This window comes from Diorhabda carinulata, chromosome 4 (genome assembly GCF_026250575.1).
Source record: "Diorhabda carinulata isolate Delta chromosome 4, icDioCari1.1, whole genome shotgun sequence".
Classification (NCBI taxonomy): Eukaryota; Metazoa; Arthropoda; class Insecta; order Coleoptera; family Chrysomelidae; genus Diorhabda; species Diorhabda carinulata.
Genome location: NC_079463.1, coordinates 29,937,475 through 29,956,105, shown reverse-complemented (window position 1 = coordinate 29,956,105; position 18,631 = coordinate 29,937,475). Strand labels below are relative to the sequence as shown.

Sequence of the window (18,631 nt, the reverse complement as noted above, 5' to 3'; positions counted from 1 at the left end):
TAATCGTTTGAGTGACGTTAAGAGTAACTATTTCAGTGTTAACTAACGAACAGTGCTACATAATACCAACTTAAAAAATATTCCCCATTATGTTGATTTTAATTTTCCATTTTGTACTTTACAGTTCTTCACTTCACACCATCGAATTACTTTATGACCGTATAAATTGAGTATCCAATCAATTGTGACGTTATTTTGGTATAGTTTTAGTTGTAATATCCATTAAAAACTTTAATATATAATTGATGGTGAGTTAACATAAGTTATAGTTTCTATTTATATAATAAACACGACATAGTCCCGGTAGCTCCTAGAGCCGATCCTTGCTACGTGGCTTAATATTTTTTTAATAAAAATATAAACTTCTACGATTTAATAATTTACATCTTTAAGTACAATAAAACTTCTCAGTGTGCCCAATATTTCTTTTTTCGTGTTATTTTCAATTACTAAATAAATAAAGATGACTGATTTTTGATGCATAGAAAAACAAGAATCGTTAAAATTGACTCAGATTTTTATTTGGGTTATTTTTATTTAAGGAAAAATGGATTTATCGATTTTGATATTTATTGCTTTATTTATGGTAGCCTGTTTCTCTCTATTTTTAATATATAAATACGGAATTAAAGAAAAAAGTTATGAAGAAGCTGTTGCTGAACAACGTCAACAAACTAATAGTCTTTTAGGCACGAAATCTAAACCCAAGGAAAAGAAAAACAAGAAATCAAACAAAAAGGTAAATTTTATAATATATTTAAATAGTTATAATTTATTAATTGCTAAAAAACCTTTATAAATACATCTAGATTCAATATTCTCCAATGTTAATTTTATCCAAATATCTTTAATTGTGTCAAAGAGATCTTTTTTTATTTAAACATTTGAATTAGTAAGTGTTTATTATGAGGCAGAAAATAGTTTGAACTTGTTCTATGGTTGGTTGTGCAGTGAATCATTCTTTTTTATGTGGGAAAGTGATAAATTGTTATTGAACTGTAACACCTAGTGGTTTTTGTTGCATTCCAGTACTAGCAGATTAATTCTAAAGATGATGTCTTTATCTTTTAAAAAACTGACATAGAATAAGATAGTTATAGATCATACCATATCTTAATTAAAATTTATTTATTTTGAATTTTTTATAGATTTTTTTAAGGACAGTATCAATAAGACATTTTATATCTCATTTTAATACATCTCTCCAATGTATATATGTTGTTGCCATACATGTTTGGGAAAAATTTACACTGAATTTTAGTCACCACCTTTTAAGGGTGGGAAAGGGGTGGTCTGTGAAAATTTTGTTATAGGAAAGACCCATCTTAATTTCACCTCCTGACTTTTGTCACATGAATTTAGAAACACCCTGTATATTTAAACATAACACTTGAATATGCAGTTGTTTAAGAGGTTGTATTTAACTTGTTTTTCCAAAGATTCTTTCAACTCATGATATCAGAATTGAAAGAATATTTTCGAGAAATATAATTAGAAAACTGTCGATATTGGATTATTATCCTAACAACATTAACTATTCCATCTATAAGTATGAAGATAATGTCAAGTGTAGTATTGAATAAATACAGATCATTTGTATAGGTTTGTTCTACAAAGATAAGTGTGACAATATATTATCAGATATTATAAATCATGATTCCTAATGAATATTTTAAAATCAACACATTACATTATTTTATAGAATTGGAATATTAAAATATATCTAAAACATTTATAATCATTGGTATAATCCATCGTATTGAATTGGTAACAAATAGATAAAGAAATGGCAACAAACGAATATGTTCATAAACTATGTTCCCAATGTTTTAAATAAAATTAATTCTACAGACAAATCTCAAACAATGGGCTTGGAAAATTTGAAAAATGTATATTCTTTTTTAATGAAAATAAATACAACTTAATTTTACAAGAAAATCTTCAAAGGTTAGAAGTCTGGATATATTTTATATGCACTGGGTGCTCAAATTGTGTAATTGGAAAGCAACTATTATTGTTAAAATATTACGTTAAGCTACCCTGTATCATTAGTTTTAAGTTTTTAATATGCTATTTAATAAATGAAAGTACCTATTTACCTCGGAATTATTTTCACAACAAAACCGATTACTTGTACTTGATAAAATAGTATTCCTTCTACTGTCCCTTTTCATTACATTATACCATTTGTTTTGTAACTTTTTTCCCTTAAGAATACTTGGAAAATACTTTTGGTTCATGCAATAATAGTCGTGTTGGTACATTTTGGTACAATACAACATTTATAACCAACCTTTATGGATCAAAGCTTCCACATATGACACGACGGGGAAGGATGGTAAAAACAACATATTGTGGATGCTACTGTAGCTTGACGGACAAAACTCGATTGGCACTTTATATCAGTACTATTATGAGTGCTAGAGACGTGCGGTTTCGACTTTTATTACTAAAGCAAATGTTATTACAGAAAGAAAAATCAGTACAAGACAATGAAATAAATGAATTTGAAAATACTGCTAATAAAGAAAACACTCCTAAACTTCGAGTGGAATTTAAAGAAGAGGCTGAAGAAGTTCCTATTACAGAGGAGTTGAAATTACCTTCAATCAAAGAACAAAATAAGGTATGTTTCTTCTAAAATACAATATCAAATATATGAGATAAAATTAAAAATATTTTAAATTTATATTTATCAAAGTTTAAGTATTATGTAACGCAATTTTTGAGGATTTTTGACTTTTACGCTCCATGTAACACGACGTAACGTTTTCTGTGCCCCCTCCCCTTCCCCAAACGTTACCTAACAAGTGACGATTTTTACCTGAAATTCAAAACGATGTAGAAATATAAAAATATTATTCATATTGTTATTTAATAATAAACAATCACATACGATGTGATTAAGTTTGAAATATGTTAAAATGGGCTCAAATGTCTAATAAACTTTTACTACTAATGTTATTTTTCTTATTCTCATACATTTACATATTTTAGCGTATTTTTTACTAATAAAATTTTAATTTTAACCTCTGACAATTCAATTAAGATCAGAAACCCAAGTCAAATATGAAATGTCAAATTAAAAATAAAATAAAAAAATATAAAATCAATCATAAATCAAATATTGTTTGTTATAATAATGTTTTTCTAAAGAAACTATTTGATTAGTGTTACTGCTCCTCTGTCCACGTCCCCCAGCCACTCAGACCCTTTCATCACCAGTATCAGAAGAGCAGAGGGTTCTGGAATTGTTACATCAAACCATCGAACCTATCTGCAACCTCAGACGATGCAGAGAAGCCCATATGCCTTTCTGACAGCAAGTTGTTGTGGTCTTAGGCAGTATTGTCATATTGTTGAGGTCAGATAGTACTATGGGCAAAAAAATCGTTAGAACCCTTCCAGAGTGGTGAAAACTTGCATGATCCTTTCTCCAGCTGTCTGGGTACCACGATCTAGCTTGGGGCCTGCAGGATTGGTCAAGATGGCGACAAGAAAGTATCTGGAAGGACAGATTTCTGTGCTACTTTTTATCTATGAGATAAGTACCTGGCCTGACCTAGAGATGGCAGTAGTTGTTTGAAAAAATGTATTAAAAAGTACACAATCTACACAGAAACAGCCGCATTTGGCTAAGAAGAAAGTGTTTCATCGAGACAATGCACCTGCTCACACATCCGTTATTGCAATGTCCAAAATTAATCAATTAAATAATGAATTGCTACCTTATGCACCCTATTCGCCAGATTTAGCCCCCTCGGATTATTTGCTGTTCGCAGGCTTGAAGAAATAGCTTGGTGAGCTATTTCACCGCTGGGAAAAGTGTTGTCTTTGCTGTGCCAAGTATCATCCTCGTACATTTCGAATTACAAAAAGAGGAAATTGATGGAAGGAGTACTAATTAAAAGCACGAAAGGTGTGGATTTGGACAAAGCAAAACTCCATCCTGTTGAAATTAAATATAAAGAGAAAAACGAAAATCTAGTTGCGAAAATGGGCCAGGTACTTTTGGGACCATCCCCTTATTATAGTTTCTGCACTAATAATGCCCTATTTGTTTAAATATTTTTTAAAGTGACACAAATATCTTTCGTGTTGTTTTGAAACTCCTATGGACCATTTTTTTACTGACACCAAGATAAATCGATTGCTTTTCTTGACCTTTTGCTAAATCTTTATAATCTTCTCGGTATTTCAGTACTCCGTCTAAATATATTTCAAAGATTAGTAGGTTTAGATTATATCCCTGTTATAGTTCCTATTGCCACGGGGAATCCCTCAGAAACTTTATCTAATTGGTATAATTTGAATAAAGATAATTTTAATTTTTATTAAAATATCTGTTAGAAATGTAATCAATTTTAAGTGCTGATTGGATTATGTCATCATTATATTTGAAATCATTTAGATAATTTTTCATGCATAAGCTATTTATTTTATATATTTATTGTGATGTTTTCTTAGCAACTGAATAATATTTGAGTGGGCAGAAATAATGTTTATGTCTCATTTCAAAATCATACAATTTGCTTGGTTGCAGATTGGGGTTTAGATACAAGCTTTGCTGTTATCTAACTGACTTTTTTCCATACTATTTATCTTCAAACATATATTTAAAAAACAGGAGATTTTTATTTCAATTTTAATAACAAAAAATGAAGAAATGAATTGATTTCACTTTTTTTTCTAATTTTATGATATCAAATTTTTTTTATACTTGATGTAAACCTTGCAGATTAACATAAATTTGATTCCTCATATATGAGATATAAAATAATGTTTTGCTTTTTTATTCAAATTATTATTATCGGTGGGGTGAATTTATAAACACTGTCTTTTCTCACTTAATTTATTGAAACACTTTGCACTACACTTGACTAATTTATTCAATTTCTTCGGTTACTTTTCTATTTCGTCCCGTTCACTATGACTATTTATTATAAACTAACTAATTCCGCTAAACATGCTCAACTCATATATCGACATTTCTAGAAATCTGAAAAGTAAACAAACGGAAACAAATAAATAACTGAACTTTTCAATGGATAACTTTAAAACAATGTCAACAAATTGCTTTTTATGATAAATAGGCTAAGCGGTAGAGCAAAAAAAATAGGTTCAAAATGCAAAGCTCTTGAGAACGGATTTTTTTGGAATATATTCAGGGGTGTTAATCTGTTACTTAATTTGTTCATGTTTTTCAGTCTCATTTTCTTCCATATTTCCCCTTCATTTCTCTTTGTCTCTTAGTATTCATTTTCTACTTTCTTCATATATTTTTACTCTCAAGCATACTTTGAAAATGAAGTTAGTTATTTGGGACTTTCTGCATTGAAAGCGGCATAATCGTACTATTGGTGTGTTTTTTTGCAATTATCTGTTATTTCGAGATTTTTTCCAATCAACTATCTTATTATTATAAACTCGTCCCCAGACATGAAGCCGGCACTGTCCGGTTATAATGGCATTTTGGATAGGTTAGGTTTGATATTTTTTACATATGTTTTTTAGGTCAAGCGCCGGATACCTTCATTTGCAAAGCTCTAGAGAATAGATTTTTTAATTTAAATCCAAGTAGAGCGTCATGGGAGGCCGCCCGCGGCAACCGCCATATCGAGAATCGCTTTTCGTCGAAACGCGCAACGTACCACAAAAATAGTACTGATCATTTTTATAGATAATAATTTTTGCCATCTTTTTTATTTGTGACTTTTTTTTGTATAACGCATATGTTTTGAATTATAGCGCTCCAAACTTTTTACAATATGGTTTTTACCAAATATATAGTTTGGAACGCTATCCTTCAAATCCCTGTGCGTTGTACAAAAAAAGTCACAATTAAAAAAGATGGCAAAAATTATTATCTATAAAAATGATATGTACTATTTTTGTCGTACGAGGGGCGGTTCGCGAGATATTTGATAAAAAGCCTTTTTTTTAAATGGTGGCTACCGCGGGTGGCCTCCCATGACGCCCTCTTGAATTTACATTCAGGGGCCACTCCTGAACATATTCCAAACAAATTCGATCCCTATAACTTTGCAAAAAAAATTACCCGGCGCTTGGCCTAAAAACATATATAAAAAAAATCAGACGGGCCACGACTTCGACAAATTTTAATATTCCGTTATAACCGGACAGGGCCTGCTTCATGTCGGAGACGAGTTTGTAACAATAAGCTAATTATTCTGAATTGGTTAAAAAAAAAACTAACAGATAATAGTACAAAAATACACCAATCGGACGATTGTGCAATATACAAAGACCCAAATAACTAACTTGATTTTTAAAATTTGGTCGAGAATAAAAATATACAGTACAACATCGTAAAACCGGAAAAAATGGGTTCCGGATTTTAGATTTTTCCGTATTTTAGACCATACGAACATTTAAATGCATTTGTGGTGGCGCCATCTATAGCGCTAACAAGAAATCATATCGTATTACATAATAATGTAAACAAAGGGGGAGATATTCATAAAATATAATAAAAACGCGTTTAATAAAGTACAAAAACATTTATAAAATAATAATAATAAAAAGATTAAATACTTTATAAACACCAGCTAAAATAACAAATAAAAGTAATAGTAAAGAAACCATAAATAAAAAAAATATAACTGGAAATGGGAAGAAATTATGAATCTTTAGGATGTTCAACTGTATAAGGAAAGTTGAGAACGAATCTTTAGAGACAAAGAGAAATAAAGAGGAAACACAAAGAAAATGAAAAACCTAGAGAAATAAACAGATTAATTAAAACAAACAGCATTTTGCTCAAAAGGGATACAATTGAACTGTTATAATTCAATAGAATTATTTCAATACTTATCTTATATTAACAATAAGCCGAAAGGGGAAAGGGGATTCAAAAGACTGGAATGATGAACTTTATGTGTATTTTTCACTTAAAAATGGAAATAATTCAGAAACCTTCAGTCGAAATATATTTCAATAAAGTCGTTTCCAGTGACTAAATAATGAAGAAACATCTTTCTGGAGCAGGGATTGTGGCGTTGGTCAATGCTTAGATTACGGTTGCTTCAATATATATCACATAGTCAACTTTTCTAAGTAATCTGGAGTGATTGAAATTTTTGTGTACAAACATACATTATCCCTTGAAATTTTCTGAAAATTTAACGAATTGATGTTCAGTAGTTTATGATATATTCATTATTTTATGAACAGCATTTTACTGCCATCTAACTACCGCCAGAGGGTTGGCATAGGAAAATGTTAATACCGGGCTTAAGGGGTTAAAACATACAATTTTCCAGTGTAATAGGCAGAAAAACCGATGGCCTATTAAACTGAATCGTTAGTCCGTTAAAGTCTTTGATAATAAAAATTTGAAAAATATTTAAAAATAATATTAGTTGTACCATCTCCTGTTTTTTTATAATGTTTGAACCAAACTAAACTAGAGTGCATAGAAATCGGCCTACTGTAAACTTTCGATTTTAACTAAATTTTTTTCAAATAATTCATCATTAAAAAAAAGAAATATGCTGTTTGAGTATCAATTTGTATGCGTAGCAACTGTTATACCAATGGAACGTGTTTATGTGGTGGTTTCATGCATACCACACCACAAAAAGCCGCCCAAGTTATTGCTTTAATCGAAAATGGACTTGGTCAGCGAGTTGTTGTTAGACAATTGGATATGACCCGCTCAGCAGTTCGAAGACTGCGCCAGCATTATGAGGAAACTGCATCCTTCCATAGGCGACCTGGAACAGGCAGGAGGCGATTCACAACCGCTTTATTGGATCAACAACATCAAGAAATCGTCACTTTGATGCCGTTCATGTGCAACTACAACTCCGTGTGGTGCGAGGAGTGACTATTAGTTAGTGGAGAGTAAGACGAAGACTTCAGGGAAACAACTCGACCCTTAAAATACCTGCGATTACTCCAGTTCATCGGCAAGCACAGGATCGTCTGAATTGGACGTTGGAACAATGGAGATCTGTTTTTTCTCATATGAGACTAGAATATGCCATCATGGTAGCAAAAATCAAGGCAAAACGTCGAAGAAAATAACACTGTTTCACCAAGACAATACACCGATTCACAAGTCGATTGTAACGATGGTTAAATTGAACGAATTGCTTCCTCGTCCACCGTATAGTCCAGATTTGGCCCCCAGTGACTACTAGCTATTCGCAGGTCTCAAACAAATACTCGTCGGTGAGAAATTCAGCTCAAATGAAGACGCAATCGCTGCAACTGAAGTCTATTTTGAGGCAAAAGACAAATCCTTCTATAAGTACGGCATTGAGAGATTAGAGAAGCGTTGAAATGATTTTATTACTCTTGAAGGAGATTACATTGATGAATAAATTCGAAATTTTGACAAAAAAAATGTGTTTTTCTTAGTTAGTCATACGACTTATTGATTTTATTCCATCCCACAACATGATAGACTCTCCTCCAAAATTTGTTGAATGTCTCATATTCCTCTCACTGTCTCCAAATTGATTACTAACACTAATACTAAGAATACGAAGTCATTGTCGGTACACATTGCCTTTGTTGCCCGTGTCCTAACCCTTAAAGGCTCTCCAAAATTTTATTATTCCAAATCCGTGGATAAATTAAACCCAGTATAACCATTAGTAGTCAATGCCATTTCAAAATTTGATTAAAATGAAGAAAAAAAACCCATTCTTCTATGTCGTAAGTGTTGACCCATCTTCAAAGGGCGTAGTATGAATATTAACTTACTATAAATGTTGAAAACTATAACAAAACATCAATAATTTTGTTCCATATTCAATCTTAAACTCAATCTGTGGAAGTTTAAACCATTCATATTATCCCAACGATCAACATCCTGAACGGGAATCAAGTTCGTTGGTGAAGTTCCCTCTAGTTTAGGTTAATAATTAATTATCTAAACATAGTAAACAAATTCCTAAAGTTTGATCCTTTATTATAAGATGTTTCACTAACTACGAGCTTTTTATGTCTTTAAATTAATTAACCGCCACAAAAAAATTATTTTCTCGAGCGTTTATTCAACCAAAGGTTGTGCTTCCTTCTAAAACTACTTATTAATAAGATAAGATAATTTACTGCACAATTAATGCTTTCTTAATGTGCGTTCACATTGGCAACGCTCAAGCAGTGAGCGTCGAGCGATGCGGTTCCAGCGGTGTTAAAAAATCTTTCTGGCTATAGACTTTAAATGAATGTGTTCACATTGCAAAAGATCACCGCTCAACGTTGGAACGCATCGCGCAGCTCGAGCTTCGATCTTGTTCGTTTTTTTGAGCGGCATCGCCTTTGTGGTGCGCTCATGTTTATATTTTTATTCGGTACGGAGTCTAAGTGCGAATCTATACGTTCTAGTATTAATAAAATAATCGGAAATTCAAACCAGGCCAGTCCTTTGGAATGTCTATTTCTATTAAGTTCATGAACGCTTTGTATATTTTTGCTTTTCCTTAAAATTAGCCTTCGCAGTCGTATACTTTCTATAAGTGATAATCGTTTGGACACCAAATTCGTCACGTCCTTTTGGTTCGAAAGCTAGAAAATAACTAAAACGACGCTTAATCAATTTGAAAAAGGACAGCGCGCGCGATGACATCGCTCGACGCTCACCTCTTAACCGTCGCCAATGTGAACGCACACTTAGCTTTGGTTGGTCGTCCTCTTCCGCGTTTCATGCCAATCGGAATAGCTCTTGTATCTAAAGGTGGTTGAAAATGCTTAAACCGAATTGGAAATATAATCTTTGGGAAACTTTGGGCAATTGCGTGTGTCGTGTAACCAATTTGGTTTTTCTTGGAGTATTTTTACTTTGTATGCGACACCAGCAAGTGCTCGCACGTAACTGATTGATTATCCGCGCGAGCGCGGCGCTTGTGGTGCGGTGCCGCTTGTGATGGGACTTGTAAACCGGAGATTTAACTTAATATGGCATCACTATACTTTATTTGGTAATGTGCCAACATTTTATGGCAACCATAGAGGTTTAACTAGGCAGAAATAGCGCACTCGCTAAGATATGGTGACTGAAGCAACTAGGATTATTGTAATTTTAGATTTTATTTTTTTGGTGTTAAGTGTATATTTTTGGTGGTTATTTACAGCGGGCCGATTTCTATGCACGCAAGTCTAAATTGGAAGTTGCATGTTAGAAGTTTTAACAACTATATGAATCTATTCTAATATTGCACTTTCTCGCTTTGCTATTATACTAGCTTGAATTTCAGCAGAAAAAATCGAAAAAAGTTCGACCGATTTTGGTTAACAAAGAAAAATCGCCTATAAGAATCGCACTTGAAGTTATTGAAACGCCGATCGTAAATCATTTTGAGGAAAATCCTCCGAAAGACGACTTCGAATTATTACGATCAAACAGCGTAAGTTTTGTCAGAATGTAAACTAAATCATCTAATTAAAATAAAATAGTTGCTTAATCGCTAACAGTATCAGAAAATATCTTTCCATATGGTTTTTATTCACCGTTTTATTTGTTATAAGGTGCTCAGCTTATGATATTGGTGTTTTTTTTTCACAAAATCTCATTCTGGAATTAATTACAGTATCATATATTTTATAGAAAGACGATATATTCAAACCAGATCCCGTCAGTGAAAAAGTAACGAAAGAAAAAAAATCCAATGTTGAAACTAACGTTGCTGCGAAGAATAAGAAGAATGCCAAGCTGCAACCTATCGATAATAACAAAATTGAGAAAACGACCATTTCCGAAGAAAAGAAAGCTGAAGAAAAAATCACCGTCGCTGCCATTCCATTGGTGCCGCAAACGAATGGTATCGTCGTCGGTAATCCTGGTAAAGAAAAGAAGAAAAAGAAGAGCGAATTCAATACCAAACAACAATTAAGTAAGTTATTTAAGTAAATGAATATTGGAACATTAAAATATTCCAGTTTTCACTATTATTTCGATAGGAGATGAACTTTTTCCTGGGTAAACTATTGTTTTGATTTCTTTAGATATTTTAATCAGATTCGTACTACTTCATCAGTCATGTCTTCGTCGATTTCTTCTTCTTCCTCTTGCTGGATGTTCATGAATTGTCAAATGTGATGGAGTCTTTGGTCTCTTCGTTAAAACCACAGGAGTCTTTTTCTACTGTACTCAACTGGATAGTTGATCAAGAGTGATCTTAGCAATTGGTACACTCATTTGGCACTACAACCTTTTTTGGAATTGAAAAAAATTGTCTTTTTCCAGAGAAGGTTAGGTTAGGTTAGGTTTGAATGAATTCCAGAGTATTATCTAACAATTTCCAACCCCAGTCTTCTGGGTTCGGTTGATTGCCTAGCCATGATGACCCCCACTATATTTTCATAGAGGCACCCATAACTGATGGCTTTGAATATACTCTAAATTTGTTAGAGTCTGATAACTTATTGTTGAAAATTTTTTCTGTTTCCTCAAGGATTAATATACCTGCATTTATTGATGAGTTGAGTTCTTTTCATAACAAACAAGATCTGGTGGAAATTGGTCAACATTCTAGAAAACTCTCCAATAATATTTAAATGTTGTATGGAAATATTCCCAATTTTCCTGAATAACAATTGATTTTGTTTCGAATCCACAGAAACACCATGTGTGTTGACATTGTTTCTATATTTCCATTTTCATTTCAATGGAAAATATGTTATTAAATTATGAGAGGTTCATAATTTGATACTAAATGTAGATTAGGAGATACCTTAAGGTCTATTATGCCCCATATCAAAGCTGTTTTCTACATCTATCGCTCGCTTTCCAGTTTCCAGTTTTAACAAATTTCAATATCAGTGCTGTCTTTGAGAGGTTAGAACTTGTTTCTACAAGTTCAGTTTTAGAGACCCGTAAAGGTACCACCGGTTTATTTCTTTCTTCTGAAACTATTAGAATTTTCTTAGTTGGCAGATCAGCTTTGGGCCTGATAAGTGTATTGTCGCCTTCGTTTCCTTTCTTAACTACTAGGAACCCAGAATAAAGATTGTTTCATCAAGTTTTCCTTTGTACTTGTCCGCTTTGAGTTGACGACATGGATGCTAAGTGCTTTGGTAGATTCTTAACTATTCAATCGGTTTGGTATAAGTTCATATATTCAGACTTATAATGCATTTTAATAAGTAGAGGTTTGTTTTTAGAATTCACCGTAAATTTAACAAAAAATAAGTTTGTTCACCAATATTGTCTTTATCATTTGTTCAATTATGTCATTTCTTTTTTGTTGTTTACTTACGTTCCATTCAAAGGTAAGTTGTTGGACATTTGAAACTTATTTTTCTCACTCTTCTAGTGGCAAAATAAATTCAAATCTGAAAGATTGATGCACCTTTCAATTAATGTTCTATCCTTATTCATTTACAACTAATTAAAACATGATATTGAATATGTAATTAACCATCAGTAGAATTCTTCGATGAAATTTCTATAGGAAATTTGTTACAAGACAAAGGAAGAAAATCTTTTACTCTTTTGGTGCGTTGATTTTTCTACCCGTTTGTGATTTATTTTGATCCTCCATACTTCTTTCTTTTCCGTAATATACGTTGGGGATTTTCCAACTGGTTTTTATAGTTATATGCTTTTAGTGTTACACTCATCATATGATCACTTTTTTAGAAAGTGGCAGATTTCCTTTAGAAATTTTAAATTCTAACTATATCCGTATTTTGGTAAGTATCCACAATACTTTTTTTCCCAAGCATATATTGGAGGTTCCAAAACCAATGACCATGTTCAAAATTGTACTTCTTCTTGACTCAACTTTAATTTTGTGAACTTTCTGTCTCTATTGTTCTATAATTTTATTTCTCTTTCTTCATTTGTGCTTTTTCTGTATATAATATCATGTTTTTAGTACTTTGAAGATTGCTAGTATTTATAACCTCAATTTTTCTTGCCAAATTTACTTCCTAGATACTTTCTTTATCAATTTTTTCTTTCTTCCAACACCTGTATCTTTTGCTGCTACCATGAAACCATTCTTTCACTGTAATCCTTCCAAATTTACTATACATTTCTTCTATTGCTTCATATTGTAATATATCAATTTTTCTATATTTCTATTTTCTAAATGTTACTTGAAGTGAATTTATAAGGTTTAATATCTTCTCTATGTAATTATTTATTTTTATTCACTTTCAGTTTCCATATTGCATATTGCTTGCTTTGCATGATTGACATCTTTTATATATCCACAATAACCGATTGATTATATTTTATAATTAATTGACAATATATCAAAATAGCTGTACCTTTCACATGTTCATGTAGAAATAGTTTAACCTCGAAAGATTACTACAATTTCTTTTCATATATTTTTTTTATTTTCTTCACGCAGCTGCAGAGAGGGATGAACTTATAAACTCGGTGCGTAAAGCTGAATTGTCTAAGACTGAGATACAATTGCTTATTGATCTATTACTCAACAAGCAGCTTGAGGCCCCGGCTATCATCGATGATTGGAGCGAGGTAATATCACAATTAGATGAGATCCTAATAGTTTGAACCTTACCACTACAATCCAAACCAAAACTTTATATAAATTATAAATAAAAATTACGTGATGTTTAGGGAAAATCCGACCCGATCCAAAAATTGAAAAAGCAGCTGGCAGAGAAAGAGAAGGCACTCACCGAAGAGCATCAAGCCCTGATTGGCGCTCAAGCGAAGCTACGTGAAATTCGAGCTGAACAACAACTCGAGAAATCCCAATTGCAACAAAAGATCCGGTCCATGGAAGAAGCTGTTCAAACTAAACAGATCGAAATTCAAGCTGCAAATAATAGATATCAAGTAAACGTTCAAAAAATTCAACAACTACAAGCCGAATTGAATGCAGAAATTATGAAAACTCACAAATTAGTAGAAGACAATGGTGCACTGCAGTTGCAAATTCAACAATATGAAGTTAGTTTATCTAAAGTGCAGGAAGTAAGTTTGATATTTTAAATTTTCAGTTTCTTTCTCCATCTAGTTCATAATCTATTCTGTACTGAACTTAATTTTTTTTTTTAGTTTCAGTACTGCTGAAATATCATAAATATCCTTTCACACCTCTGCCATAACTTGATTTGTAAATCTATTTTATGTTGATTTAGTATTTTTTTAGTTGATTTGTTTTGATTTATCACAGTAGTTGGATTTTTTTTGTATCAAGTACTAATATGTTATTAATTTCATTTTATTTTCTATTCCCATACAAAATGAAGTTAAAACATTTTTTAAACAGTTTCTAGTTCCTCTTATAAAATATTTTATATTTCAGACTGAAAATTTGATTCACAAGATGAAAAGTGATTTGGAGGAAGTTTCAAATACGAATCAACAATTACAACAGCTAGTAGTAGAAAAAGACCATCAGAATCAACATCTTGCTAAACAATTAACTAACATGGAAAAAGGATATAAGGTATAAAAAAAACTTATTATTTCTTTTAAATCATATCAAAAAATTTTTTTGAAATCCCTATTTCTTTTTCTACTGATGTAAAAGTACCTTTCTCATATAGAAGAACATCTTTTGTTCATTTCGAGCTCTTCTTCTAACCTTTCCTCTGAGCCGGTTTCCTAAAACCACCCATTCTGCTATTTTTTAACTTTACTGCTATTTTTCATTCGTTCATAGTCTCTTATTTTAAGATTTCTCTAGTTTTGGCGTTCATAAAGATTCTATATTGTTCCTTACCAGTTTTTTTAACCCACATATTCTTATCATTTTTCTTTCGAAGGTTATTCATCAGATTTAGTGCTTTAGCTAGATTCATTGTATTCTACTCCATAGGTTACTGTTGGCCTTATTGCCGTTCTGAAGACTTTCATTTTAGTACGTCGGATGATTTTTTTGGATAACATTAGAAGCTGGAATGTATGGTATCCTCGGTAGCTTGCTTCGTTCCTTTGAGTAATTGCCTCTCCTCATTTATTATGGTTTTAAACTGTTATTTCCAAATATTTAAAATTGTTAACCTCCTCGCATATATGTTACCATTTTGTTCTCTTTTCAACCCCATATATTTATTTCGTTATTGTCGCCTAATCATCTGCTTATGGCTATATTTGGTTTAGTAATAATTATACCTGTCAGCTTGTAGTCTTCTATTGCTTCGTCCAGTGATATATTAAATAGATTTATAATCTGTCTGACTCCACATTTTATATTGTGTGATTTACACTCAGTCATCATTATTCTATTCATGTTTTTGAGGCCTGCAGTTTTGACATGTCTTTCAGTGATATGTCTCTTTTCAAGCTGTCAAAAGCTTGTTTTAAAATCTATAAATAGAATGTGGATATTCATATCTTGATCATAACATTTTTCTATAATTTGATTATGAATATGAATAACATCTATTGTTGATCTCCTAGAGCTAAACCTCTCCAAGTTGAGTCTCCGTATACTTTTCAAAGTAAAAATCTTGTAAATCCTAATTAGAGTACATGCTTGGGCTTCCTTTTCTGTATATGGACTCCACTATTCCATCTTTTTGGCATTTGTTTTTCCAGACTAGCTCTATTAACAAGTGTAGTTTATTCAGTAGTTCATTTTCCTCATATTTTACCATCTTATTGATGATCTCATCTGATCCTCCTGCTTTTTTTATATATAATAAAAAATTCATCATTCTCTATTTGCTTACTAATAACTAATATTCATCGAAAGTTTGATTAATTATGTATCTTTTTGCACATTTTGTGTGTTATATTTTCTTTGTTTATTGCTAGACTGTTACGACTTTGAATTATTTTAGGATTCGATACTAGATTTGAAAAAACAATTGGAAATGTGTCGGCTGCAGGAATCCGATTGGAACCGTGAAAGATCTGGCTTGAATACGAATTTACAAAAACAATATGAAGAAAAACGACAATTGGAACATACCATAGCTCAGTTAAATGATCAAATGTGTCTATATAATAACGAAAAAACAGAATCTGTCAAATTAATCGCACAGGTAAGGATTGATTCTAAAATGAAATATTAATCTAACCAAATTTTTCATTTATTTATTATAAACTTTTTATTATTATTTCATTACTAGTTGATTCATGTGATCTTAGCTACTCCTTTCCACCATCTTCCAAAAGAATTCTTATTATTCCTTCAAATAAATTTGGAGGAAAAAGCGGAATTAATAAGAAAAATGTATATTCAAATTCAGGTTTGTGCCTGTGCCAAATCAACTGCTTTTCCTCAAAATGTTCTATATTGTTTGTTTTAGGTTCATTTGCTCTTTTATTATGTTGTTTCTGGCCCGATCTTACCTTGATATTATATCTGCTCTTCTTAAAGCGTCCATTTCCTATTTTTTCTTTAGTTTTTTTTTATTCACATTTATCATCCATATAGCAACGTACTCTTAATCATTGCATCTTTGTCAGAACTAACTCCTAGATTTTTATAATTATTCTTACATCTCTAATTTCTTTTTTTCTTAGTTGTATATTGGTTGTATCCTCAACTATACACAAGTACTATGTTTTTATCTACATTCATCTATAGCCCACATTTTCTGTATTCCTTTAGTTTATATGCCATGTATTCTAAGTCATCTCTGTCGTTTGCACACATTCTTTTGCATTTCTTCTGCCAAGATGGTAGTTTTAACAATTTCACTTTATTGGAATTATGGAAGCTTACTCAACTGATGACGGTTGATGTTTCAAACTAAATCTTCACAATACCGGCTTTCAAGAACATATATTAAAATGTCATAGTTGTAACGAGTCTCTCATTAGCACTGGTCCTGTAAAGAATATTATCTTTCATTCCTTTTTTCCCCAATATATTTTTTTTCACTTTAATCCTGATTTAAATCTGTTTGTTAAACTACAGTTCTCAAATTTCTTACTTCTTCTCTTCTCAATCTTATCTATCTTTTTTCGCACTAAATTTTTTTTTACTTCTTACCTCTCTATGTGAATAATTGTCTACCTTAAATTGCTAAAATGATTTTATAATATTCAGCTGAAATCGGAGCTTCAACAAACAAGGGAAGATTTAACTGGTTTGAGAGAATTGTCTGATAGCAAAACTAAACACGAAGTGGAAATTCGTAATTTGAGCAACGAACTTTCATCGACCAGAAATGAATTGTCATCTAGAATTGAAGAACTTCAGCAAACAGAAAAGAAATATAGGACCGAATTGGAGACATCTAATAAAAAGTATATAATAGCACAAAAAGAGTTGGAAGAACAAAAGGCCAAAAACAATGTAAGTGATTAATTTGAAGTCTATTAACACTGCATTTGTGTGCTTAAATTTTCTACTACCATAGATGATTTCTGTTCTAATTGCATTTAAAATCTCCTAATTTCTTCAATAGCTTCATATAATCCTTGTCAATCAACTTCTAGTTGATGAATTGAAAAGTTAACAAAAACCCTCGAATATTTATATCATTTTGACAAATTAAATTGGCCTCCTAACATTTTTTCTTCAAGATATCTGATTGTAATAGCAAGGAATTCTTTGACTAGATGATCCAATTTTCCCTTCTCTTCGCCACAACATCTGTTCTCGGAAGTTTCTGCTAGAGGTACCTCCCGAGACAGCAGTATCCTGTAAGAAAGTTAATATGTGAACAATATTTTGAATAAAATCCAGATATTGAAGTTACGAAGGAATCGTGCAATTGTTCTTTTCAGATTCGGATTCGGATTAAGATACTAATTGTTTGGAAATAAAGCCAATTCAGAGTCAAATTATCATTTATTATCCACATATGTCACAAGAAAATATATTTTTGATTGTTTTTTGTGCTGAAACTATATTTTTATCATTTTTTTTTGTTTTGTTTGCGCTTTATTAATTTAGGAGTTACGTACCAAGAACTGGAAAGTGATAGAAGCATTAAATGCTGCAGAAAGCAAGAATAAAAGTACCAATAATAAGCACACGGAAATTGATATTAAAGTAAGTAAATTAATCGTGAACCAAGAAACTTGGACACTTTTGATTTGTTTAATCGCACTATAAAAATATGTTTTTCAATTTTGAAATTTTTAAGTATCACTTTCCAATTCAAGGAAGCTTTTTTCTTAAATAATTATAAATTCTAGTTAAATTATTTTTGTGTTTTCAGAAACTATCTGCAGATATAATAAACAAAGAACAGGAATCACGTAAACAATTTATGGAACGCCTATTTCCGGATATAGAAGAAATCAAAAATATCGATGCTAAAAATTTGGAGCATTCATGTGAGAAATTGATCAGAGAGTACATCAAGTCGTTGAAAGAAAACCAAAAAGATAAATCCTCTGAAAAATCTGCGGATGTGGCAAAATTACAATCACAGATTCAACATTACAAAAAAACTATAGACGACACAGTAAGTGATGATTACAAATTTTTTAACGGTCTGTTTTGTTACCGAATGCTGTACTCCAATGGTTTTAAAGAATTTAATCCACATAGGTAGAAAGATACCTGCTTAACACTTTCGTGAGAAATTTAAGCGAATTCTTGCACAACTTGAAGTAAAATGATTTATTAAATGTATAAAGGACTAATACATGTAGGGTTGTTAGTGACATGTAGGTGGTTATTATTAATAGTCATTGAAAATATTTATTTTGAAACCAAATAGTTAACAATTTATTTTTAAAAAAAGTTTTTTACAATAAATAAAA

At 31.5% G+C, this 18,631-nt stretch overlaps 1 protein-coding gene across 14 annotated transcripts in view; it reads left to right on the top strand.

Moving 5' to 3' along the window:
- Positions 1-39: 39 nt before the first annotated feature.
- Positions 40-18,631, top strand: part of LOC130893202 (ribosome-binding protein 1-like) — a 30,179-nt gene continuing 11,587 nt past the window's right edge. For 3 of the 14 annotated variants that reach the window (XM_057799108.1, XM_057799103.1, XM_057799101.1), the window contains exons 1-12: positions 40-248; positions 543-739; positions 2,471-2,626; positions 10,230-10,379; positions 10,580-10,865; positions 13,335-13,465; positions 13,568-13,927; positions 14,262-14,405; positions 15,745-15,948; positions 16,962-17,210; positions 17,814-17,912; positions 18,082-18,330. In XM_057799108.1, the coding sequence (XP_057655091.1) occupies positions 548-739; positions 2,471-2,626; positions 10,230-10,379; positions 10,580-10,865; positions 13,335-13,465; positions 13,568-13,927; positions 14,262-14,405; positions 15,745-15,948; positions 16,962-17,210; positions 17,814-17,912; positions 18,082-18,330 (2,220 nt within the window). In that variant the 5' untranslated portion in view covers positions 40-248; positions 543-547. The remainder of the gene's footprint in view (positions 249-542; positions 740-2,470; positions 2,627-10,229; positions 10,380-10,579; positions 10,866-13,334; positions 13,466-13,567; positions 13,928-14,261; positions 14,406-15,744; positions 15,949-16,961; positions 17,211-17,813; positions 17,913-18,081; positions 18,331-18,631) is intronic. The other 11 variants (XM_057799113.1, XM_057799109.1, XM_057799107.1 and 8 more) reach the window with 5 other exon arrangements.